General features: G+C 42.1%; 1 protein-coding gene across 1 annotated transcript in view; it reads right to left on the reverse strand.

Annotated features, from left to right (window-relative positions):
• Positions 1–10729: 10729 nt before the first annotated feature.
• ddhd1b (DDHD domain containing 1b) overlaps positions 10730–22168 on the reverse strand; it is a 36818-nt gene continuing 25379 nt past the window's right edge. The window contains exon 13 of the mRNA XM_084952998.1: positions 10730–15758. Within this exon, the coding sequence (XP_084809124.1) occupies positions 15574–15758 (185 nt within the window). The 3' untranslated portion in view covers positions 10730–15573. The remainder of the gene's footprint in view (positions 15759–22168) is intronic.

Raw genomic sequence — 22168 nt, forward strand, 5'->3', positions numbered from 1 at the left:
TTAGTGGGAGTGGCCATTCCATAAATTAATGTCTGACATTAAAAACCCAACCGCTTCTGATGGCGTTCCCCCTCCCTAGTTTATAGGTAGATTAACTGTTGCAAAAGCACTGCCAATCTCTTTTAAGTTTTCAAGTACAGATTGCTGTTGGTCTAGCCTGTCCTCAGTCAGTTGTAATTTATTAGCTATTATGTCAAGGACTGTTGGGGCAGAACACGGTTCAGAAAAGGGGTAGGCCTGTGGCATTCATACATGCATCATACGCCTCCCACAATTCAACATCTGTTTCACCTTTATTTCATGTTTCACACACACACACACACACACACACACACACACACACACACACACACACACACATATATGTATGTATATATATATATATATAGAGAGAGAGAGAGAGAGAGAGAGAGAGAGAGCACAAGATCCATAGAGGCTGGGGTCTATCACACCAGGCAAGACTCCAGGTGCAGGCTGTGTAAAGATGCCCCTGAGACAATCCAGCACATAACAGCAGGGTGTAAGATGCTAGCAGGCAAGACATACATGGAACGCCATAACCAAGTGGCCGCCATAGTGTACAGCTGGGGTGTCAAACTCCAGGCCTCGAGGGCCGGTGTCCTGCAGGTTTTAGATCTTACCCTGGGTCAACACACCTGAATCAAATGATTAGTTCATTACCAGGTCTCTGGAGAACTTCAGGACATGTTGAGGAGGTAATTTAGCCATTTGAATCAGCTGTGTTAGATCAAGGACACATCTAAAACCTGCAGGACACTGGCCCTCGAGGCCTGGAGTCTGACACCTGTGGTGTACAGGAACATCTGTGCCAAGTATAACCTGGAAGTCCCGAGGTCAAAATGGGAGATGCGACCAAGGGTGGTGGAGAATGACCGAGCTAAGATCCTGTGGGACTTCCAGATACAGACGGACAAAATGGTGGTGGCTATCCAACCGGACATAGTGATGATAGACAATCAGAAGAAGATGGCCGTAGTGATCGATGTAGCGGTCCTAAATTACAGCAACATCAAGAAGAAGGAACACGAGAAGGTCGAGAAATACCAAGGGCTCAGAGAAGAGCTCGAGAAGATGTGGAGGGTGAAGGTAACGGTGGTCCCAGTGGTAATCGGAGCACTAGGTGCATTGACTCCCAAGCTAGGCAAGTGGCTCCAGCAGCTCCCGGGAACAACATCGGAGATCTCTGTCCAGAAGAGCGCAGTCCTAGGAACAGCTAAGATACTACGCAGGACCCTCAAGCTCCCAGGCAGCTTGAGGGTATATGTGTGTGTGTGTGCATGTGTCTCGTCTGTTTCAGCTTTTTTTCTGACCATCAGTTTGCCATACCAAAGATTTAATAAACTGTCCAGAAAGGTCAAACAGATGTGTCCATTGTTAGGTAGTCTCTGATGTGGATTTTCATCTCTGGTATACAGCCCCATCAGCCCCAACACCACGCTGGGTGTGAATACAAGGAAAAAACCTGTAGATGACAAAATATGTTAAAACACTAACCATTTGACACACTCACACCATATTTGTTCTCAGGGCAACCCCCAAAATGGTACTTTTGTTGTCCTTTTTTTGACTTTTTTTTTTTTTTTTTAAAGAAAGGCATTATGAATAAAGCATGCAGTCGTACATTTATATAGAGCCTAGTCATTGTGTTTCTTACCATTTGTGCCATCTATATTAAAAAGAAATGTCTTGTGAGACACTGATGCTGTAGCTCCTCTGGGCCATTGGTGAAATGTGTCAAGTCTCCACACACCAATTTATATAGGGCTGTGACTTGTAGTTAACAGAAGGATGGCTTGCTATGACAGGTTGATTCACAGAACAAGGGGGAAAAAAACTCACATTCTTTATCTCACCGCTGTAAAAAAAACAAAAAAAACAATGGGTGTTAAGACCCCTGATGACCAGAGCTTTGAAACAGAAGTCCTTCACCACGGTCCATTACACACTCACCCCGGGGCACCGAAACACAGATAATACAGAGAGAATATTTTAGCTTCCCGAGAGACTGGGGGTGATGGAGGTCTAGCACTAACAAATGCCCCATATCCTTTGGCTTTTCAGCCCTAAAACAAAGACACAAACAGTTGTAGGTATAATAGCTTTCAGTCCTTAGAAGAAATAAAAACACACAGCCATGTGTTGGTGCAATGCCGTTTAGCTGTTAGAACAAAAGACACAAGGGAGAGAGAACGATGAAAACTTGCTTAATTAAATAGACTTGTAGTAGCCTTTGTGTGAATTTTATATTAACTGTCAAACACCTCCATTAAGAGGTGTATTTAAATCTCATGATGCAGTCTTGATCATTAGTTTAAAAACTGCACAACTGTGATTTAAAGTGGTGTAATTGTGTTTTAGGTTGAGGGGGCCTGTTTGTTAATTTGTTTAAACAAAGTAGTTATTATATTTGCTTTATTGTCTTTCATTTGCAGAATTACTGTGGTTTAAGGACAAGTTCACCAAAACATAGATAATACAGAGAGATTTTTAAGGCTTCCTGGGAGACTGGGGGTTGAAGCAGTTCCTATGGCTTTTCAGTTCTAAAACAAAGACACAAACAGTTGCAGAAAAAAATAGCTTTCAGCCATTAGAACAAAAGGCAAAGCCTGATGTTGGCAAAATGGTATCCCCCCTTACCACCTGTTGTCAGTGACACTTGTCTTTCATGAACTAGCAAAAGTGTCTGGTACAGAGGGTCATGGACGTGCACATGCACAAAACATGCACGAGCAGGTGGGGTGTGGGGGTGAGTTTTGGAAATTTACTAGAACAAAAAATAAAATCAGATCAATCAGACTGAAGACTTAGACTTCAAGTAACTGTTAAGGTAAACTGTAAAAGGCTTGTTAGAAGCTATGAAAAACATACAGATTTCTAGATGTTAGAAGACTTCTATTTTTACAGTAAATATTAATCATTAAGAGAAAAAGGTAGTCACGTATGCTGTGCTACAAAAGTTTCGTCACCCATCCAAGAGACTGACTGCAGGTTTTCCCGACCTTATGAACAATACATTTGCATAATGATGGAAACTGGCACTATTGGGTAACAATGGGCCAAAAGGTCAATTTTTTTGTCATGGATTTCTGTGTGCACAGGTTGGCAGGCAGGATTGGAGGACCAAAATGCAGACTCAAAGACAGAACATAACTCAAAACCAGCTTTATTGCTGCATGAATAAATACAGAAGCTAAACTGGGAGAAACTAGAAACTAAAGCACAGGCAGAACAGACAGTTAATGAGGGAGAATGTGACGCTGAACAGAGGGTGACACACACTAAATACAAGAGGGGAACAGGACAAAGAGGAAACACCTGGGAAAATAGCTGGCAACTAATCAAACATATGAGGCAGGGGGAAAAGCAAAACAGTAACAGGAGACTATATAGTAAAATAGGAAGTGAACATGCCAACAGGCAACAGCAAGAGCGACAGAGATACAACTGGGAAACAAGGGAATAAACATATAGACAAGACTATATGTGCGTCACGACACAGCAGGGAGGCAAGACAAGGGAATCCTGAAGACTAGATAAGAAAACTAGGACAACCTGACAACATAAACAGAGGGACGAGAGAGGACGAGAGAGCAACACACAGAGACATGAGGAGGGGAACAGAGGGGACGACACATAGAGGCAAGACCAAGACAAACACGACACAGAGATGAGACCAGGCATGAACAAGACCAAACACCAAACAACCTAGACTAGAAACACAGTTAACTAAATTAGGAACAAGTCAAACAGCGAAAACTGTAATGAATAAACAAGACTCAAAAACCATAGACATAAAACACTGAGTTGACCACCCAGGTACCCTAACAGCCACACAACATTGTAATGGGAAATGGACTGATTCTTATATAGCGCTTTTTACCTCTCCTGGAGTACTCAAAGTGCTCTATACAACATGCCACATTCACCCAATCACACGAGCACTATCTTCTATGCTTTTTAATATTTTCCATGCAGACTACCAAATAGGGATAAGCTCTGTTTTAGAACTCTGATCATTTTTAACACAGAAGGCAGAATGTTAAGAACCTTTACCCGCTCAGATGTTATTGACAAAATATGTCTTCAATCATATGTTACTACTTACTTAGTCTCCAAAAAAACTATTTTTTGTTACATGACAGTGGTCTCAAGATCAGACTAAGAATCATGCAGTCTACATCATTAAATTCGGTCCTTTTGAATTCTTTTGGCGACAGAGAAAGACTTCCAACTCAGAGTGGCCAAGTTCAAAAAATGATCTTTATTGTACATTTCCGGAAATGGAGAACTGCAGACACGAGCACCCACAGTTCTAAAAGCATAGCAAGCTACAATACGTATATATAGTTCTGCTATACGTCACACACAGACACACATAGTTTCGATCAAAACAACTCCTTCTGGTCTGACTAATGTGTGTGCGTGTTACTTAGTTCCACTTTTTCTGTCTGGTTTCCTGTATTTTATTAATATGCCTCTGCAGCTCTGCACTAAACTTCCTGTTTCTTAACTTCCCCTTACTAAAGCCTCTGTTGCTAGGCGCCCTGTCACCCTCTGACCTAGTTCTTTGTCATATCTGGCCTTGGTTTATAAAGGCCTTTATTATTAAAATACATAAAACAATATAATCAGAAAATAAGCACTAAGAATATATATTTATTTCGTAACAACATCAAGACAATGGAAAAAATGTTAACAACTTCTATTATATAATTTTAATACATATGTACACGTTTTTAAAGACAAACAACAGACAAAGGTGTAGACATATTAGCAAAGGACATAATTTCTGGAATAGCTTCAAGAACTGGTATGAATAGCACATACCTTTTGAACATCAGTTACTCGACTATATTGGATGATGCTTTTACAGGCTTCTCAAATCCTACAATCCCAAAAACCGCATCTAAGTTAAATTTGATAATGATGCCGGTAGTGGACTTACGTGCTGCTTATACAATCTCTGGAGTAATCATCCAGCTTTGAGGGGACAGAAGAAAAGACGAATTTGGCCATTGATTTCACAGGTAAGTTCAATCCAGAAATGAAATCTACAGTATAGGCAAATTCCGTACATATTCTGTTGTTGTCAATATCATTGTGTTGTCAGTTTTGATAGCTGTTTAAGAGGACCTTCCTCGCAGTGGGTTTTTATCCACCAGTCTGTTTGAATGTTTAACAAAGGGTCCAAGTAATGCTTCACCAAAAACTGAAGATGTAATTAATATGGAGACGTGCAGCCAAAGATCGAAATGATGAAATCCATGGGCATTTTTTAAGTCTAAATTAAAAAATGGAAAATAACAATCACACTATACAACAGCAGCCTTAGAGTATCTAATATTTAATAGATGATAAAGCATCAAACATAGTTGTTGTTTTTTTCAGTACATTATATTACTTTAAATGATTCTCCTAATGTTATTGCACACACCTAGGTTTCTGTGTTCGTTGTTTTTTTGTGTGTGCTGTCCCCAAGTTGCATGCCCAGAATACTGGACCTAAAACATGTAATGTGTTTTTAAAAAGAGAATCTGTTGCAGTGCATTTGGAATCTGAAACATTATTTTTTCTTCAGATTGTTCATCCTCAGACCACTGAGGACATCCAAAATCAAATTTCTGAACTACAAGACTAGCTGGCGATTGCAGGTTGCCTTAGTCCTGTTAGAAAGGTTGGCGACAAGCACATAATGGTTAGGAACATCTTCCAGGTCCCTGGTCACAGTAATCACTTGAACGGCATGACCTGTTCCAATATCTATTTATTCACATGCTTTTCTGCTTTAAGAATGGATGGATGGATATTTTCCAACAAAAATCCAATATTATCCAGATGTGTTCCACCCCCTACTTTGTCACAGGCCTACAAAGGTGAAACCAGACATCTTCTACAAACAGCTCCTTTTAAAATTTTCCAGTACAGAGAACAACAGGTGAACAGCAGAAAACCAGGTGGTGGCATTTTTAAGAGATCACCTTCAGTATTCACCTTCAATTTTTATCTCATTGATTCAGTAGGAAATGTTGTAGAGTGCATGTTTAGCAGAATTAATGTCTGGATGTTATGATTTCTCTGGTCTTATTCTAGAGGGAGCAATCACATCCACAATTGAGAAGATAATATTTACAACAGGATTCAGGGAGTTCCCTGCAGTGCAGTTTGTCCAGAGCCATCCCTGGAATTTCTTCACAGTGATCCTCAACTTCAAGATTTTTAACCAGGAATGGCAACAGCAACCACCTGTGTGAACATCTCCAAAACATTCATGCAACATATGATTCTGATTTTGGACTTTGTCCTGTGCAACACATATGGCTTTGGCCTCTACAATGGTTGAAATTGCAAGATTCTCATTTCAACCATTGTCAAGGATTCAAAGTGTATATTGCCATGTACAGAAGAAATAGCATTTCTCTGTGCAATGAAATTCTTCATTTGCTGTTCATACACAAATGCAAAGTTAGGTATGGTTGCAGGAACAAGATAAATAAGGATAAAAATAAGACAAGATATTACGATAAATAAGGTATAAATAAGGATAAAAATAGTGAAAGATAAATAAATAAGTACAAAATAAGTAAATGAAGACAAGTGAGGTATGCTGTAAAAGGATGTACAAAGGAGCTTAATGTGCAAAATGAACTTAGTGTGCAGTGTTGGGAAGGTTACTTTTAAAATGTATTCCACTACAGATTACAGGATACATGCCCCAGAATGTATTTTGTAACGTATTTCGTTACATTACTCAGTGAGAGTAACGTATTTTGAACACTTTGGATTACTTAATATATTATCATTCTTTTTACAATTACATGAATGTACTATTGCTGTGTGATTTATTACTATTACTGAAGGCTACTCGCCATACCAATACCAACTAGATTTTTAAATCTTAATACAAAATGAGTAACAGTAGGGTGGACATTAGGTAAGGCTGCACTTTTTGCAGATCTCGTATAGAAAACTATTCCACGTGTATATAAAACAGATCTGCGGCTCTGAACTGTAGTAAAGGGACCTCTGGCTAATACGTCGGGTTCCGTGTCGGGTTCCGTGTCGGGTTCGTAGCTGAAAACTATCTTTACTTTGTTGTCTGGGTCAACTTTGAGAGACAGAGAGAGGCGTTGAAAGGCTGCTCCAACTTATTGTTTCTGAGGAAAACACGAACACAGAGTACAGTCGAGTCTTAATTGGTTACAGTACTTGCAACTGGTCTCGTCAGGCACTCTTTTTAGCTGCAATGGTTATTATTATATTTACATGCTTCCAGCGCCCGTTTCTGGTCGGTGACAACTCGTACTTCGACTCTCCTTTTTCTCCCTCCCTCGCGCTCACATACACATAACAGGTATGTCAGTCCATTGTAGGGTCTACCTTACAATATACAGAGCCTTGAAGCAACTGTTGTTGTGATTGGGCGCTATATAAATAAAATTGAATTGAATTGAACAGAATTGTGACACAGGCATTAGAGCCTCTTAATGCATGTTTTGTTTGGGTTTCCACTGGCGTGGAAGAAGGCATAGCCTAACATATGAAACAGGAAAAGACCGCCGTGTAATCTATTCATAATCTATTTGTAACTGTATTCTGAATACCACCTTTTTAAACGCTAACTGTAACAGAATACAGTTACGCATATTTTGTATTTTAAATTGTTTATTGTATTCCGTTACTCCCTAACACTGTTAGTGTGCAAATTGTCCTGATGTGCACTCTCTGCATGTGTTTGCGGTCCATCCAGTGATGCAGCTGGTCAGTGTGTTCTCCACAGTGCAGCTGTAGAATCTTGGCTGACATCCCAAATTTCCTCACCCTCCTCAGGAAATACAGCCGCTGCTGAGCCTTCTTGACCAGCTGTGTGGTGTTCAGTGTCCAGGTGAGGTCCTCACTGATGTGAACGCCCAGGTACCTAAAGCTGCTCACCCTTTCTACTTCACTCTCCCTGGTGAGGCCTTTTCTTCTTCCTCATGTCCACTATCATCTCCTTTGTGAGGCTGTTGTAACGGTAAATGGACTGATTCTTATATAGTGCTTTTCTACTCTCCCGCAGTACTCAAAGTGCTCTACACAACATTATACAACATGCTACATTCACCCAATTGCACCAATTCTCACAAGCACTGTCTGTATACTTAGTGCTTTCTAACTACATTCACACACATTCATACTCCGATGGATGAATCGGAGAGCAACTTGGGGTTAGTATCTTGCCAAGGATACTTGACATGCAGACTGGGGGATCCAGGGATCGAACCACGAAACTTCCAATCAGTAGGTGACCCGCCCTACCTCCTGAGCCACAGCCACCCCTCACACCATGCCACCAGACCGTCCACCTCTCTCCTATAAGCCGCTTCTTTAGCCAGTCACAGAGGGTGGGGTGCAGGCCGAGTGTAGATAGTTTGTGGATGAGCGTACTCGCTCTCTTGGGAGAGTCCAGAGTTTAACAGGTTTGGTGACATGGTTGGATTGTTTCTGTTTCTGTCTGTAAGCCGGGTACATGAATAGAGAGATGTGGTCAGACTGTCCAAAGTGGGGACTTGGTGCAGCCCTATATGAACCGTTTATGTTGCCTCGTTTGGTTCGCCGTCTCCCTAGCGTGTTTTGGAAACTAACTGCACAACAGGCAGCACTATTAGTTATCTCAGTCTCCCAGAGTAGCATTACTAATTTTTTATTGAAACTGTCAGAGAAAACGGCAGCCTCGAGCAAGCCAGGATATTCTTTTACAGAGGCTGTTAAAATTATATGTCTAACGTTAAAATGTTGGTGACACAATAATTTCATCCTAATGGTACAGACATATTCATAGGGTTAATTTTTGAGACAAAATATCTTGAGGTAGTCATGATTTTGCAAATATTCCACCTTGGAGTGCAGTTTGCACAAATTGTTTTAAAAATGCACTCACCCTACAAACATTACTGATGAGTCAAGATCTGCACAAATTGACAGAAACACTGAAGCAGCTCCACATTTTATTCTTATTGTCATGTATGTCCTATTTGTCAGGTGACAGAAGAACTCAGAGAGCAATGGTAATGCAAGATCATAGGTGAAATTGGATGATGACTTGGTGGTTCATTACTGTATTTGAAGCACATGTGTGACTGCATGTATTACATCAGGTGACAGAGGCAGCTCTGCCATATTGTAGCTCGGACAGAGGTGAAGAGGCAAGGTCACAGGTGACTGACTGAGGATTTGGTGCTATAGATTAACTAGTATTTATTATCACCATCCCATCATCCCAGTATCCTCGGCTGAGGATGAAAGAAGCTTCAGTGCTCTCAGAAGACTAAAAACATGACCAAGGTCAGCAATTACATTGAGTTGTTGTGTGGGGCATGTAGTCCATGTCTGTTGCTGTAACAGTAGTTCATGTTTAGAATAAAAAATCCCAGCTCACTGATTTGATAGAGGCAATAGTGTAGTGTGCCTAAAATGTTGCATAATTTTGCTGAGAGATCTTTTACTTTGTGGAAATCTTAGATGAGTATTTTTATGGACAAAAGCCACCAGGTCATTCAGTGTTCCCTTTGTGCTAATGTATAAGAGATGTTGGTGTACTATAACTGAAGTAATGTTGTCCTTACAGTCATATTCTTTTGTTGTCATGACTGTATTTGAAGTTATTTTTATTTTTGTATGAAACCTGATTTATATGAAATATAGCTGAAGTAAACTAAAGTCTAAAATTAGTCAGTCATTTGTTTAATAGTAATTTAACATTATATAATTCACATGTAAAACTGAATTGTAAGTTTAAATGGTTTAAAAGCAGAATAGCATATGTAGTCAAGTATATTTCTCCTTTTTTTTTTAATCAAGAAGCAAAGACAAAAAAGAAAAAAAAGGAAACAGGGCAGGGTTCGGTGGTTAAATCATCTGTCCCCACCAATGTCAAAACCAAATCTACGCCCTGGGAGATAGTGTCTGTCTCCCGAATCCAAACTGGAAGCTGGTTCCATAGAAGAATGAGTCTGAATGAGATTCCAATTTCATTGCCGTACATCCTGGTGGTGTGGATCAGTGAATCAGTGTCCCATACACTCTTGGCGTACAGCTTGATGTCATCCACGTAGAGGAGGTGGCTGACAATTGCTCCAGTCGGGATCCATAGCCATGCTCATCAATGATCTCACTAATGCTATGTAGAACAGCAGTGAGGACAGAGTATGTCCTTGGTCGATCCTGCATTTGATGGTGACTTGTGCTATTTTCTTAAAGTTGGACTCTAGTGTTGTTCACCACATCCCCATTGAGTTCCCAGTGAAGGATCTAAAGGTCCTGTTGACCTTGTATAGTTTGAGGCATTCCAGGATCTAGTCATAGGCCTTGCTGTACCTGGGTTGACAGCACTAGCTGGTGTTTCGCTGTAGTATTCCTGTGTCCTGCTCATTTTTTTAGCCATGTGCCTGTTCATCTTTGCTGCTATATGTGTAAAACATTTTCGATATGGTGAGCGAGACATATTGTGTTGGACATATAACATAGATTAGTAATAACTAAAGTTGTTTTTGTTGTTGTTGTTTCTGTCCAAAAACAGGGTTAAACATTTCAAGCAGATTAATATAATTTTTATTTAAAAATTCTCCCTTATCTTTTATTACACCCATAATAGTATGTGCTAAATCAGAAGTGTGTTCTGCATATGCAAATTAAATCTTTCACAATGTAAAATGAAGACCAGAGAAAGAAGTGTATGTTCCTGGTTTTTTAATCATAAAATGGAAAAAAAAAAAAAAACAAAAAAAAAAAAAAAACAAGAATCTAATAAGAGCCACATCAATCATGAAGGAACTGTACAATGTAGGCAGAAGTGGGTAGCTAGACAGAAACATGGTGTTAGCTAGACTTCTCATTTCATCAGTTGCAAAGTAACATTTGACATAACTACATTTATTAAAAAAAAAGACTGAAAAAGTTGTCACTGTACAAAATGTAAACAGCATCGTTGATGGGTCCAAAAGACATATTCTGTTTCTCAATGTGATATGGAAACCTTTTAATTCTCAATATTGTTAGTGTTTTCATTTTGCTTCCAGGGTGTCAGGTTTATATAGTGGATTGTCATTTATGCTTAGAAATATTTACTCATATATGCTTAGAGTTGCATAATCAATGTCATGTTGGTAGAGGGTTGATCCTTAGTAGTCTGTGGAGACTCTGTGTGCCTCCCAGAGCACTCTGGCATGCACACAGAACTTAAGGTCAGGAGAGAGGTTATATCTGCTCTTACTGATTTATGGTATAGCAAACACACGTATATCTGTTTTACTCTAAGTTCCTTTTGTTTAGATGAACTGCTGGACTTCCAAACCAGCAGGTTTAGGGAAGTCGTTTATGGGGTCACACTCTGACCCCACACACACACACACACACACACACACAGACACACAGACACACACAGACAAGGTATTCTTTGTCCACATGTATACCTATATGAAATGTCATATGTTAATGAACCTATGCATATTCATGTGACCACAATAAAAGGAGTGCTACAGGGAACCTGGCTGAGAGGCTGGCGGAGGTCAAGTGGGTCGAACGAGGCAGGCCTCCCTCATGCATGAGTAACACAAAGAACTTTGCCTACTTGCGTCTTGCTTTTGCTGTGTAGTTGAATTGTCTTGAACGTTCCAGCGAATGGGTTTAAGCTACAAACCTATCACAGGGTAATGCAGAAAAGGAGAAAAGCCTCCAGTCACATTCCAACGCAAAAGATACCCGCAGCAGAGGGGACCACCATCAGCACCAGTGATAGTTAAAGGGCAGTCTGCCACCCAGTACTATTAATAATGCAATCTAATGATTCTATGATTTAAAGTCATACAGTATGTATCATCATGCATCATTCATGAAAACCGTCTTCATTTACCATGTATCCTTGCTATGCTACCTTTTACAGCAATGCAGAGTATTTGGCCACCCCACATCATCAGACATTTAGGGCCTTTTCCTAACAATTTTTATAAAACATAATATTTCATGTCCAACATATTTGGTATTAGATCTGATTTTATTCAATATTAAACCGAGGATGAAAACATCACTATATTTTTTACAAACATTTAAAATAATAGTACATTTGAATCCAAGGGTACTTTTTGTAGGTTTTGGTATTCAAAACAATTGACAAGCTGACTGGACTTTTTAAGGTACAAGCTTAAAATGCAAAAACAAACAAACAACAACCTATTCTCAAATTCAGAACTGTTCTACACACAGAAAGGATATATAATTTATCCTTACTGTGCAGAACCTAGACCTCTCTTGGTTGAAACTGTTTTTTTTTTTGTTGTTGTTAGCTGTCTCCTAATTTTTGTTGGCCCCCAAATTCTCTACACCGATGCATATATAGGACATCAAATATAATGGGTTTCAACTAAAAAACAAAAGTGCAAACACATATTACAAGGGATCAGTGAAAACAAGTTTAAAACATTTGGCAGGTTAAACTTTTCTCTGAATTCTAATGTATGCATAGTACATTAGCAAATTTAGTGTCAGGTGTTAGTGTCAGCTTCTCTGCATGCTTGTGTCTTTACAGTTCAGCTAATGTACATGGCACATCTCCATTGAATGCTTTGAGTTAGGTAAAGTGGCCTTTAAGAAAATTGTTTAAAATTGAATTGCCGCACAAAGCTATTCTCTGGGTAACACAGAATCTACAAACAGGTTTTAGTTTTTACTAATATATAGACTCACACTAGGCATTGTTGTAATTCACTGTTATATTTTGCCTTTTTTGCCGCTGTTCTGATAGAAGGGTCATTTTTGTATATTATAATTTCATTTTTATTTTATAAATATATATTTTCATATTTTTATTTATCATATTTTATGCAATAGTACTGATTACAGTGAGGATTCAAGCTTTATCACCTCCAAGGCAACTCACAAATATTTTGCAGCCAGTTACGCCATTAGTGACACAAACAGTATTCAATTTCAACATGATAATAAAACACCCAGGCTGCTATAACATTAAATTACTTTTTTTTCTTAAATAATAAAGGACAAACTTTTGTGGCTGCAGTTATTTCACCTGCCCATATTGACCATGAAGTCCTTTTAATTGTCGCTCCTTTTACAGTAGCAATTCTGCCATGGTTAATCTAAACTTGACGCATCAAATGATGGTGATGTAGGCCAGCACAAAAGAACAAAAACATGTGCATCTCACAATTTTCCACATAAGACAACAGAACAAACTTTCCTAGGCTTGTGACAGCTGCATGTGCAGCAACACAGCTGACGTTGGGCAAAACAATATGCATTCTGGGATACTTATATACAGGAAGAGCTGATTGGGCCATACCAAGTGTACCTCTTACATGGGGGAGAATATATAATTAATTTTAAGTTGTATATTTCCTTTGACTTATGAGTTGTCTATTTACTTTGTATTCTGTTGAGTATTATTGATTTGAAGAGGTTATTAAACTAACAGTTATTTTGTTTTGTTTGGTGTTACATAATTTGTTAGTATGTACCTTATGTGTCATCCTGGACTGATCAGCCAGTAGTTATGTCCCCTGTGTTTGTTGTGTGTTAGGGCAGTTATAATGGGGTAAATCAAACCTATAGATGGGCAAAGTGAGACTTTGTGAAACACTGAAACACTCAAAGCATTTGTGCCAGAGTTGTATTGAGGCTTTGAAACAATCTGAAACCCGTCTCCATGATGACATCTGCTGGCCAACTTTCACTACACCAGCACACTACACTGGCACAGACAAGCTCTGCACAATTCCAAACAAAGCTACTTATTATACCAGACTGTTAATAATTATGAACAACACATATTTTGGAGGCCAGAAAAATATTGGGACCGTTAAAGATGGGTGGCAGCCTGTGACTATAGTGATCGGTGTACTTCAGCAAAATTCTTCCTCTGTTAATAGTCATATTGCTTTCAGCAACTTAATTTACAAAGTAAATCATTCTTAGAAAAGACTGCTGTGTTTACTGGAATAACCACAGAGGTTTCCAGCTGTCTGGAGCTCAGCCTGTCTCGTTTTTTCCTCAAAGCCTTCAAACTTTGGACGTCTTTGGTTGATTTTGAAGCTTTCCAGGTGTTAGTGTCAGCTTTGTGCTAGAAGCCCCCAGTCTCTGTCTTGATGCTAGTAATCATTCAAAAGAGGTCTTTACATATTATGTATATATCTATATAATATTGGATTGATTACACTATAGATTCCAGTGTTTAATTGAAGTAATAGTATCATAAACATTAATTCAGTAATTACAAATGACTCGGATTCTTGAAACATTGGAATCCTGGTGCTTTGTAATGCCTAGAAGGAGCAGGTTTGGCACCGGTTGAATTTGGGGTGAAGTGCACCAAAACCTTGTTTAGTTGTGGTCATGTGACCCAGGTGTTTTGAACCATGCTTCGGAGCAGTGTTTCAAAACATCTGCATTTCACAAGCTTGACACAGTGTCGAAACACCATTTCCTCTCCGGTTTATGGGACATCTGCTTTAAGGCACACATTTGTAAACCTACCTTCTCCTACACCAACTACAGGGGCCTGGCTAGGTACAGGTTATTCAAGGGTGCAGTGCTGGGTCTCCAAAACTACAAACAGGCTAAATTTAGTATCGCTATTACAAAAGGAGGAGGAACCATTAAAGAAGCCATGCTACACATATATATTTGGTGCAAAGGAGGTAGAACTATACAGCAGTGAACCAACAACAAGCCGCATTCAGAGGGTTAGTGGTTAGGGTTTTAGAGTGATGTTATCTTAATTTTAATTTATATAGTACCAAATTACAACAGCAGTCTCCTCAAGGATTTATGAGATTGGTGGTCTTTAGGTCCCCAAGCATAATTCTGTCATGGAAATCCCTGCATGGTTCAGGAACACTTCCAGAAATCACTGTCTGAACACAGTTTGTTGTGCCATCTACATATGCAGATTAAAGCTCTATTATGCAAAAAAGAAGCCATATGTGAACATGATCACTTTTCTCTGGGTCAAAGCTCAGAGAAGACAGTCTCAGTCCATTCTTTGTCTCAGAATGGACAAAATAGAAAAACGTTCTGTGAACACACAACAGAAATTTGAAATTGTTTTTGGAAAACATGAATACCTTATCCTCAGGACTAACTGATAACAAGCGTCACCCAGCTTGTTATCAGCACCCAGTTAAAAGCCTGCATTTCTGATGGTACAGGGGTTCATTTGTGCCTATGAGGCAGCATTCCTCTCGCAGAAGTCCAGCTACAACAAACCTTTGCAGAAAAGGTAGTGGTGCACAGTGGTAAACGTGAAACTGTGCAAACTTTTTTGAGACTTGGTTACAATAAAATTAAAAAGGCCTTGGTTTTTTTATGGTAAATTTTCTCAGTGTTAACATCTGATATGTTTTCTTTGTTGCACTGTGAATAAAACGGAATTTGAAATTTGAAAATTCTGTTTTCATTTACATTTTATACAGCATCCCAACATTTTTGAAATTGAATTTGGATTTCAAAAGTTGGAAAAAGAAAGTAAATTGACTCAGGTGTACAGGTCCCACTCTCACTTTGCACTTATGTGGCGTCTGAGTTGTCTTCAGCAGGTTCAGGAAGCTCGTGTTGTCTGTACATAAAGGTGAGGAGAAACAGAGCCACATCATATGAGCACCAATAGGCTGTATGTGAAGTCACAGCTGACCAATAGCGGCTTTCTACTAATCCCTCCCGCAGCTCGAAGTCAATGCGTCTCTCCAATTCCACTGCAACAGAAGAAATGCCATATTAGGATCTAAGATCATGTGAGCCAGGCTGGTGCTGAATACTCATACTGAAGAAGTTCATTTGACTTTTTTTCACTATGCAACATGTGGTTTCCATTTCAGTTTACTGGAGCAATAAAATTTCTACTTTTGGCCTAAACTCTTACTATTAACCAGACATTGAATATTTTGTAGGTATGCATTAGTAAACTACAGTAGATCATAAAACATATTTATAAATACTGAATGTACGCATGCATTTGTAACCACCAACCTTTCTTTCTCATCAAAAAATTGAATAGAATAGCCCTTTATTGTCATTGTACATGTACAACAAAATTGTGGGTGCACAAAACCAGCTGTGCAGGAATAAAATATAAATAGCAGACAGCGGGAATAAATAACAAAGAGGAGAAATATATACAATCAAGAGGAATATATAAAAAGCAATAGAGTGCTTGGAAGTACTGCAAAGAAAAAATACTTCTGAAGACAGTCCGTGTGTGTGTGTGGCCTGACTAATGGGGGTTACTCAGACTATGGCTCAGATTAGTGAGGTGGGTGGGGTGTGGGGGAGCCAAGGAGAAGGAGCTGTTTGTGAGTCTTGAGGTGTGGGACCTGACTGACTTTAGGTGCCAACCAGAGGGTGGCAGGTCGAACAGGTAGTGGGCGGGGTGCAAGGGGTCACCTGTGATGGCCCTAGTTTTCTTGAGACAGGAGGAGCTGGCGATGGCCTCCAGGGGTGGCAAAGGGCAGCCAATGATTTTTTGGGCAGTGTTAATTAACCTCTGTGCAGCCTTTTTTTTTCTCAGTTGTAGCCCCTGCATACCAGACACCCATGCAGAGCACAATCTCCACTAAGGAGTGGTAGAAGGCCAGCAGCAGCTTCTGGTCCAGGTTACTCTTCCTCGGGACACAGAGGCAGTGCAGCTGCTACTTGGCCTTGTTTACCAGGGCGATGGTGTTGTGGGTCCAGGTGAGATCGGCGGAGATGTGAGTGCCCAGAAACCTGAAGGTGGAGACAGATTACACCTATATTCCATTTATGATGCAAGGGAATTGGACCTCCCCTCCGCGAATCGCTGCCTTATCATGTTGGAGGGATTTGTGTGTCCCAGGGATCCCCGGGGCTATGTTGTCTGGGGTTTTTTTGCCCCCTGGTAGGGTTTCCCATGGCACATTGTATGGTCCCTCCCCCAGGACCAAAGAGCAATTCAGAAGATCCTTATAAGAAGACCATCGAGGGAACAGTTCACCCTGCCCGGGATAGGGTTACCGGGGCTCCGCCCAAGAGCCAGGCCCAGGGAGGGTGTCACCCATGGGGCCTGGCTGGGCACAGCCAGAAAAAGGGACATGGACCCATCTTCCTGCAGGCCCACCACCTGCACAAGGCACCGTAGGGGCCGGGTGCATTGTGAGCCGGGCGGCGGCGAGGAGCGTAGGCCCTGGGTGTGTCTGCTTTGGGGTATCTGCTTTTCGCGGATGATGTGGTTCTGTTGGCTTCATCGGGTGATGGCCTCCAGCTCGCTTTGGAATGGTTTGGAGTGTGAAGCAGTGGGAATGAGAATGACCACCTCCAAATCTGAGGCCATGGTCCTCAGCCAGAAAAGGGTGGAGTGCCCACTTCGGGTCAGCGATGAGTTCTTGCCCCAAGTGGAAGAGTTTAAGTATCTCGGGGTGTTGTTCACGAGTGACGGGAGGAGGAGCAAGAGATTCACAGACTGATTTGTGCTGCGGCTGCAGTGATGCAGACACTGTACCGGTCGCCCATGGTCACGAGCTGTGGGTCGTGACTGAAAGAACGAGACCGTGGATACAAGTGGCGGAAATGGGCTTTCTCCGAAGGGTGGCTGGCCTCTCCCTTAGAGATACGGTGAGAGGTTCGGCCATCCATGAAGGAGCAGCAGAGTAGAGCTGCTCCTTCACATCGAAAGGAGCTAGTTGAGGTGGTTCGGGCATCTGCAAAGGATGGGAGCCTCCACCGGGTGGACCCAGGACACGCTGGAGATATTATATCTCTCAGCTGGCCTTGGAACACTTGTCTCCCCGGACACCTGGTCGAGGAGGAGGTGGCTGGGGAGAGGGAGGTCTGGGCTCCTCTGCTTGGGCTGCCGCCCCTGCAACCTGGCCCCGGATAATAGGAAGGAAGGATGGATGGATGGGTGGGAGGGAATTGGACCTGTCTGTGCCTCCTGAAGTCCATGATGAGTTCTTTTGAGGTTCAGGTTATTTTCTGAGTGCCAGTGGGACAAACTCTTTACCTCCACCCTGCATGCTGTCTCATGTTCATCAAAGATGAGCTCAATCACAGTGCTATTGGCATACTTGATGATGACATTGGTTGTGTGGGTTGGTGTACAGTCATAGGTGTAGAGGACATACAGTAGGGGGCTGAGAATGCAACCCTCTGGGGACCCGATGCTGAGTGAGAGTAGAGTGGAGAGGTGGGGGTCAAGTCGGACTGATTGAGGCCAGTTGGTTAGGAAATCTTTGATGCAGGAGCAGGTGGCAGGGGGGATGTGGAGGTGGTAAGTTTGGTGGGAAAGGATGTCTGGGATTATGGTGTTGAATGCTGAGTCCACAAAGAGCTTCCTCTCGCAGCTCTTCCTAGTGATGGTAATGGAATACTCTGTAGGCCGATTTGCTCTGTAAGCAAACTGGTGGGGGTCAAGAGAGGGAGGTAGGCAGTCTTTGATGTGCTGAGACACTATCTGCTCAAAACACTTCATTGCAGTGCAGTGGCAGACCCTGTATTTATTTAAGAGGACCCAAACACAGACGCTCAAGGCAGGAATCAGGTTTAACAAAAAACAAGCTGTTTATTGAAGGCCAAAACACATGCGAAACAAAGGCAAAAAGAACATGGAGATAAACTAAACTAAAAATCTAAACTGGGGAAAAACTAACCAAGGTCTAGTCTAAGGACTTGGAAAAGCGTCAGGATTTCTTTACGTTTTCTTGAAGACGTTTTACATCTCATCCAAGAAGCTTCTTCAGTTCTAAGAGCAATTGGTGGAGAGTCCCGGATTTAAGCCCTGTGGAGTGTCCACAAGAGGGTCATGGACCCCCTATTGTTCCTCTACCTAATCACATGAGCCAAGGTGTGAAAACGGGTGTGGGTGAAAAAATTGCAAGACCTTGCCTCACCCTATCATGTGATTTACTGAGGTCAAATGACCCAGGATGTGAGTGGGCTTTAAGGCGTCTGGGAAGGATCTCAAAACTGGATTACAGAGGGTTGACAGTTGGTGTCCTAAGCCCCGCCCTCTGTTCAATAATGGTCGTTCAAAGTGGACATAGATGGCTTCTGTCACTCCTCTTTCAAATCATCTGTCTTATCTGTCCTAAATGTGAACACTGGCATCCTCGAAAGAGTGACCTGTGTCCTTTAGATGCAGATGGACAGCCGAGTCTTGTACCCTGGTGGTGGCTCTTCTATGTTGTGCCATGTGTTTATCCAGTGGCTGTTTGGTCTCTCCAATGTAGAGGTCCTAGCATTCCTCACTGCACTGTATAGCATATACCACGTTGTTAAGTTTATGTTTAAGAGTTTTGTCTTTGGAATGAACCAGTTTGTGTCTGAGTGTGTGGCTGGGAGTATGAATGAATGAATGAATGAATGAATGAATGAATGAATGACAGCTTTATTTGTCGCAAGCAGGTTGCCCTGCAGCGAGATGGTAACCCCCCCCCCCGACCTTACACACATAACACAGACATCACATGGGATTACAAGTCGGAGATCGGTAGCGTTACAAGAAAAACACTGAAATGTACACAACATCAGGAAGGTACAAGAGGAAAAAAAGAGACCTCCACTCATGCTGTGCTTCCATGGTAGGACAGCACGAGAACAGGAAACAAAAAAACTCCTCTGCACAAAAAAGCACATAAATGTCCACAGCACAACATTATGGAAGACATGACAAGCCACAGGGATGGGTAGGGGATGAGGAGTAACCCCAGGCAACACAGCAGCCATCCTGCGACGGCGCCGTCATCTCTTCGACAGCACGGGCCCGGACCCGCCTCGTGTTCCCAGGGGGCAACAAGCATCGAAGGCGTTGGAAAGGGAGGGGGGATGAGTGAGTGCTTATCAGTGTAAGTGTATGTGTGTGCGCGTGTCCATAGTTCATCTGAGACAGTGTCCTTCGGCCTATCAGGCTAAGAAAACAGTCCTCCAGCCAATCCAGGTGACCTTGCATGGGACGGGAAGAATAGCCGTAACACAGTCGTTATCAGGGAGTGATTGTTCGGCTCCAGCCTTGGGCCTGCAGCTGGCGCCGTGATGGGGGTCCGCAATGTTGATGTTGATTTTGTAAATTTCCATGCGAGCAGCCCAGGAGAATTTTCAGGCTGCCCTAACACTCTGACACTGGTCTCTCGATCTCCCGTTGGAGAGTCGCGAGCCTCCCCATGATGGTATCAAACTTCTGTTCCATGGTGTTGTCATTCTTTTGATTCTGAGACCTCACAACTGCAGTGATCCGTTCCGCGATGTCTTCCAACTGTCGCTCAAGGGTCTCATTTTGAGCAGGCCTCTCTCTGATGTATCCCCCCATACGCTCAATGTTGTTGCTTTGAGCCTTCACAGCCGATGCAAGCGTCTCCAAGGTGTTGACCATATTACGTTCGGTGTGAGAGGTCGCGCCTCGTCCCATCGCTTCGAATCCAGCGGGCAGCCTTGGGGGGGTTTGAACAGCCGGTTCCGCTCTCTTATTTCTCCGATAAATAAAATGGGCGATCGTGGCTCAAGAGTTGGGAGTTCGCCTTGTAATCGGAAGGTTGCCGGTTCGAGCCCCGGCTTGGACAGTCTCGGTCGTTGTGTCCTTGGGCAAGACACTTCACCTGTTGCCTACTGGTGGTGGTCAGAGGGCCCGGTGGCGCCAGTGTCCGGCAGCCTCGCCTCTGTCAGTGCGCCCCAGGGTGGCTGTGGCTACAATGTAGCTTACCATCACCAGTGTGTGAATGTGTGTGTGAATGGGTGGATGACTGGATATGTAAAGCGCTTTGGGGTCCTTAGGGACTAGTAAAGCGCTATATAAATACAGGCCATTTACCATTTACCATAAACCAGGGCTAAGCCAACTCCGATCAGCAAGAACCCTGTTATCACGGTTCCGAATAGATAGATATCTTCAGCGTCCTCGATTGACAGTCCCGCCAGGCACATGACCCTCCAGTTCTGCCACCCGTCCATCGTGTATCCGGCAGGGAAAGTCCCTCCAGGGCACTCAGGCTCTCCCGAGCCCAGACTTCTCGTTGAGAAAAGGGTGTCAATAGCAATTAGAGACCAGTTGATCAAATCCATAATTCTCTTTTAGGTTTTAGAGAACGACAGTGAGAGGCTATTCCAGGGAAAGTAATGCACACGAGACAAGACAAGGACACAGAAGCTAAGCAGGAAAGATAAGAGTGAGGAGGAGAGGAGAAAGTGCGACCGCCTTCGCTGAGAGCCAAGTAGACATGCACTGGGATGTCGTGCTTGGAGAAGACTCTGAGTTTTTCTGATAAACCGGCTACATAGGGGATGATGTTGTTGACTTTGTCTTTCTGATCCTCCCTAGTTGGTGTCTGATCTTCTTTTCTGTGCGTCTTTGCTGACTTGAGGAAAGTCCAATTAGGATAACCACATGTTTTAAGAGCTTCCTTTACATGTGTGTGTTCCCTCGGTCCTGATTACTCCAAGTTTGTGTTCCAGAGGGTGGTGGGAGTCAAAGAGGAGGTATTGGTCCATGTGTGTGGGTTTCCAGTAAACTTCAGTGTTGAGGTTTCCATTCTCTTCAATGTGCACGGCACAGTCCAGGAATGGCAACCTGTTATCATTTGTGTCTTCCCTGGTGAACTTTATGTTTTATCCACAGAGTTAATGTCTGCGGTGAACGATCCAAGAAGTATAATCCTTCACAGCTCACATCACTGGAGGTTTCCTCCGGTTATAAGGTTTTTCTACCCACTGTTGCTTGCTCGTAGGCGGGTCATGTGATTGTTAAGGTTTCTTTCTGATACTGGAGGATCTTTACAATACAAAACACCTTGAAGCAACTGTTGTTATGAAATGGCACTATATACATAGAACTGAACTGAATTGACTTAACAGAACAAACATGATTTTGTCTCACAAAAAAGTTTCTGAAAAATGATTACAGGGAGATAAAAGAAATGGTAAATGGGCTGGTTCTTATATAGTACTCTTTTACTCAAGCACTTTATACATGTCTCAATCTCCCATTTACTACTCTCTACTTGTAGAGATTATAGCTAAGTACTTTCTAATTATCATTCACACAGATTCTGTGTGACACACACATTCTGATGAATGCATCAGGAGCAACTCAGAGTTCTTGCCCAAGGATGCTTTAGCATTCAGACTCAGCCTGGGAGCAGCCTGGGATTGAACTACCAGCCTT

This window comes from Perissodus microlepis, chromosome 15 (assembly GCF_051167445.1).
Source record: "Perissodus microlepis isolate ML-2025 ecotype Zambia chromosome 15, ASM5116744v1, whole genome shotgun sequence".
NCBI classification, from domain to species: domain Eukaryota; kingdom Metazoa; phylum Chordata; class Actinopteri; order Cichliformes; family Cichlidae; genus Perissodus; species Perissodus microlepis.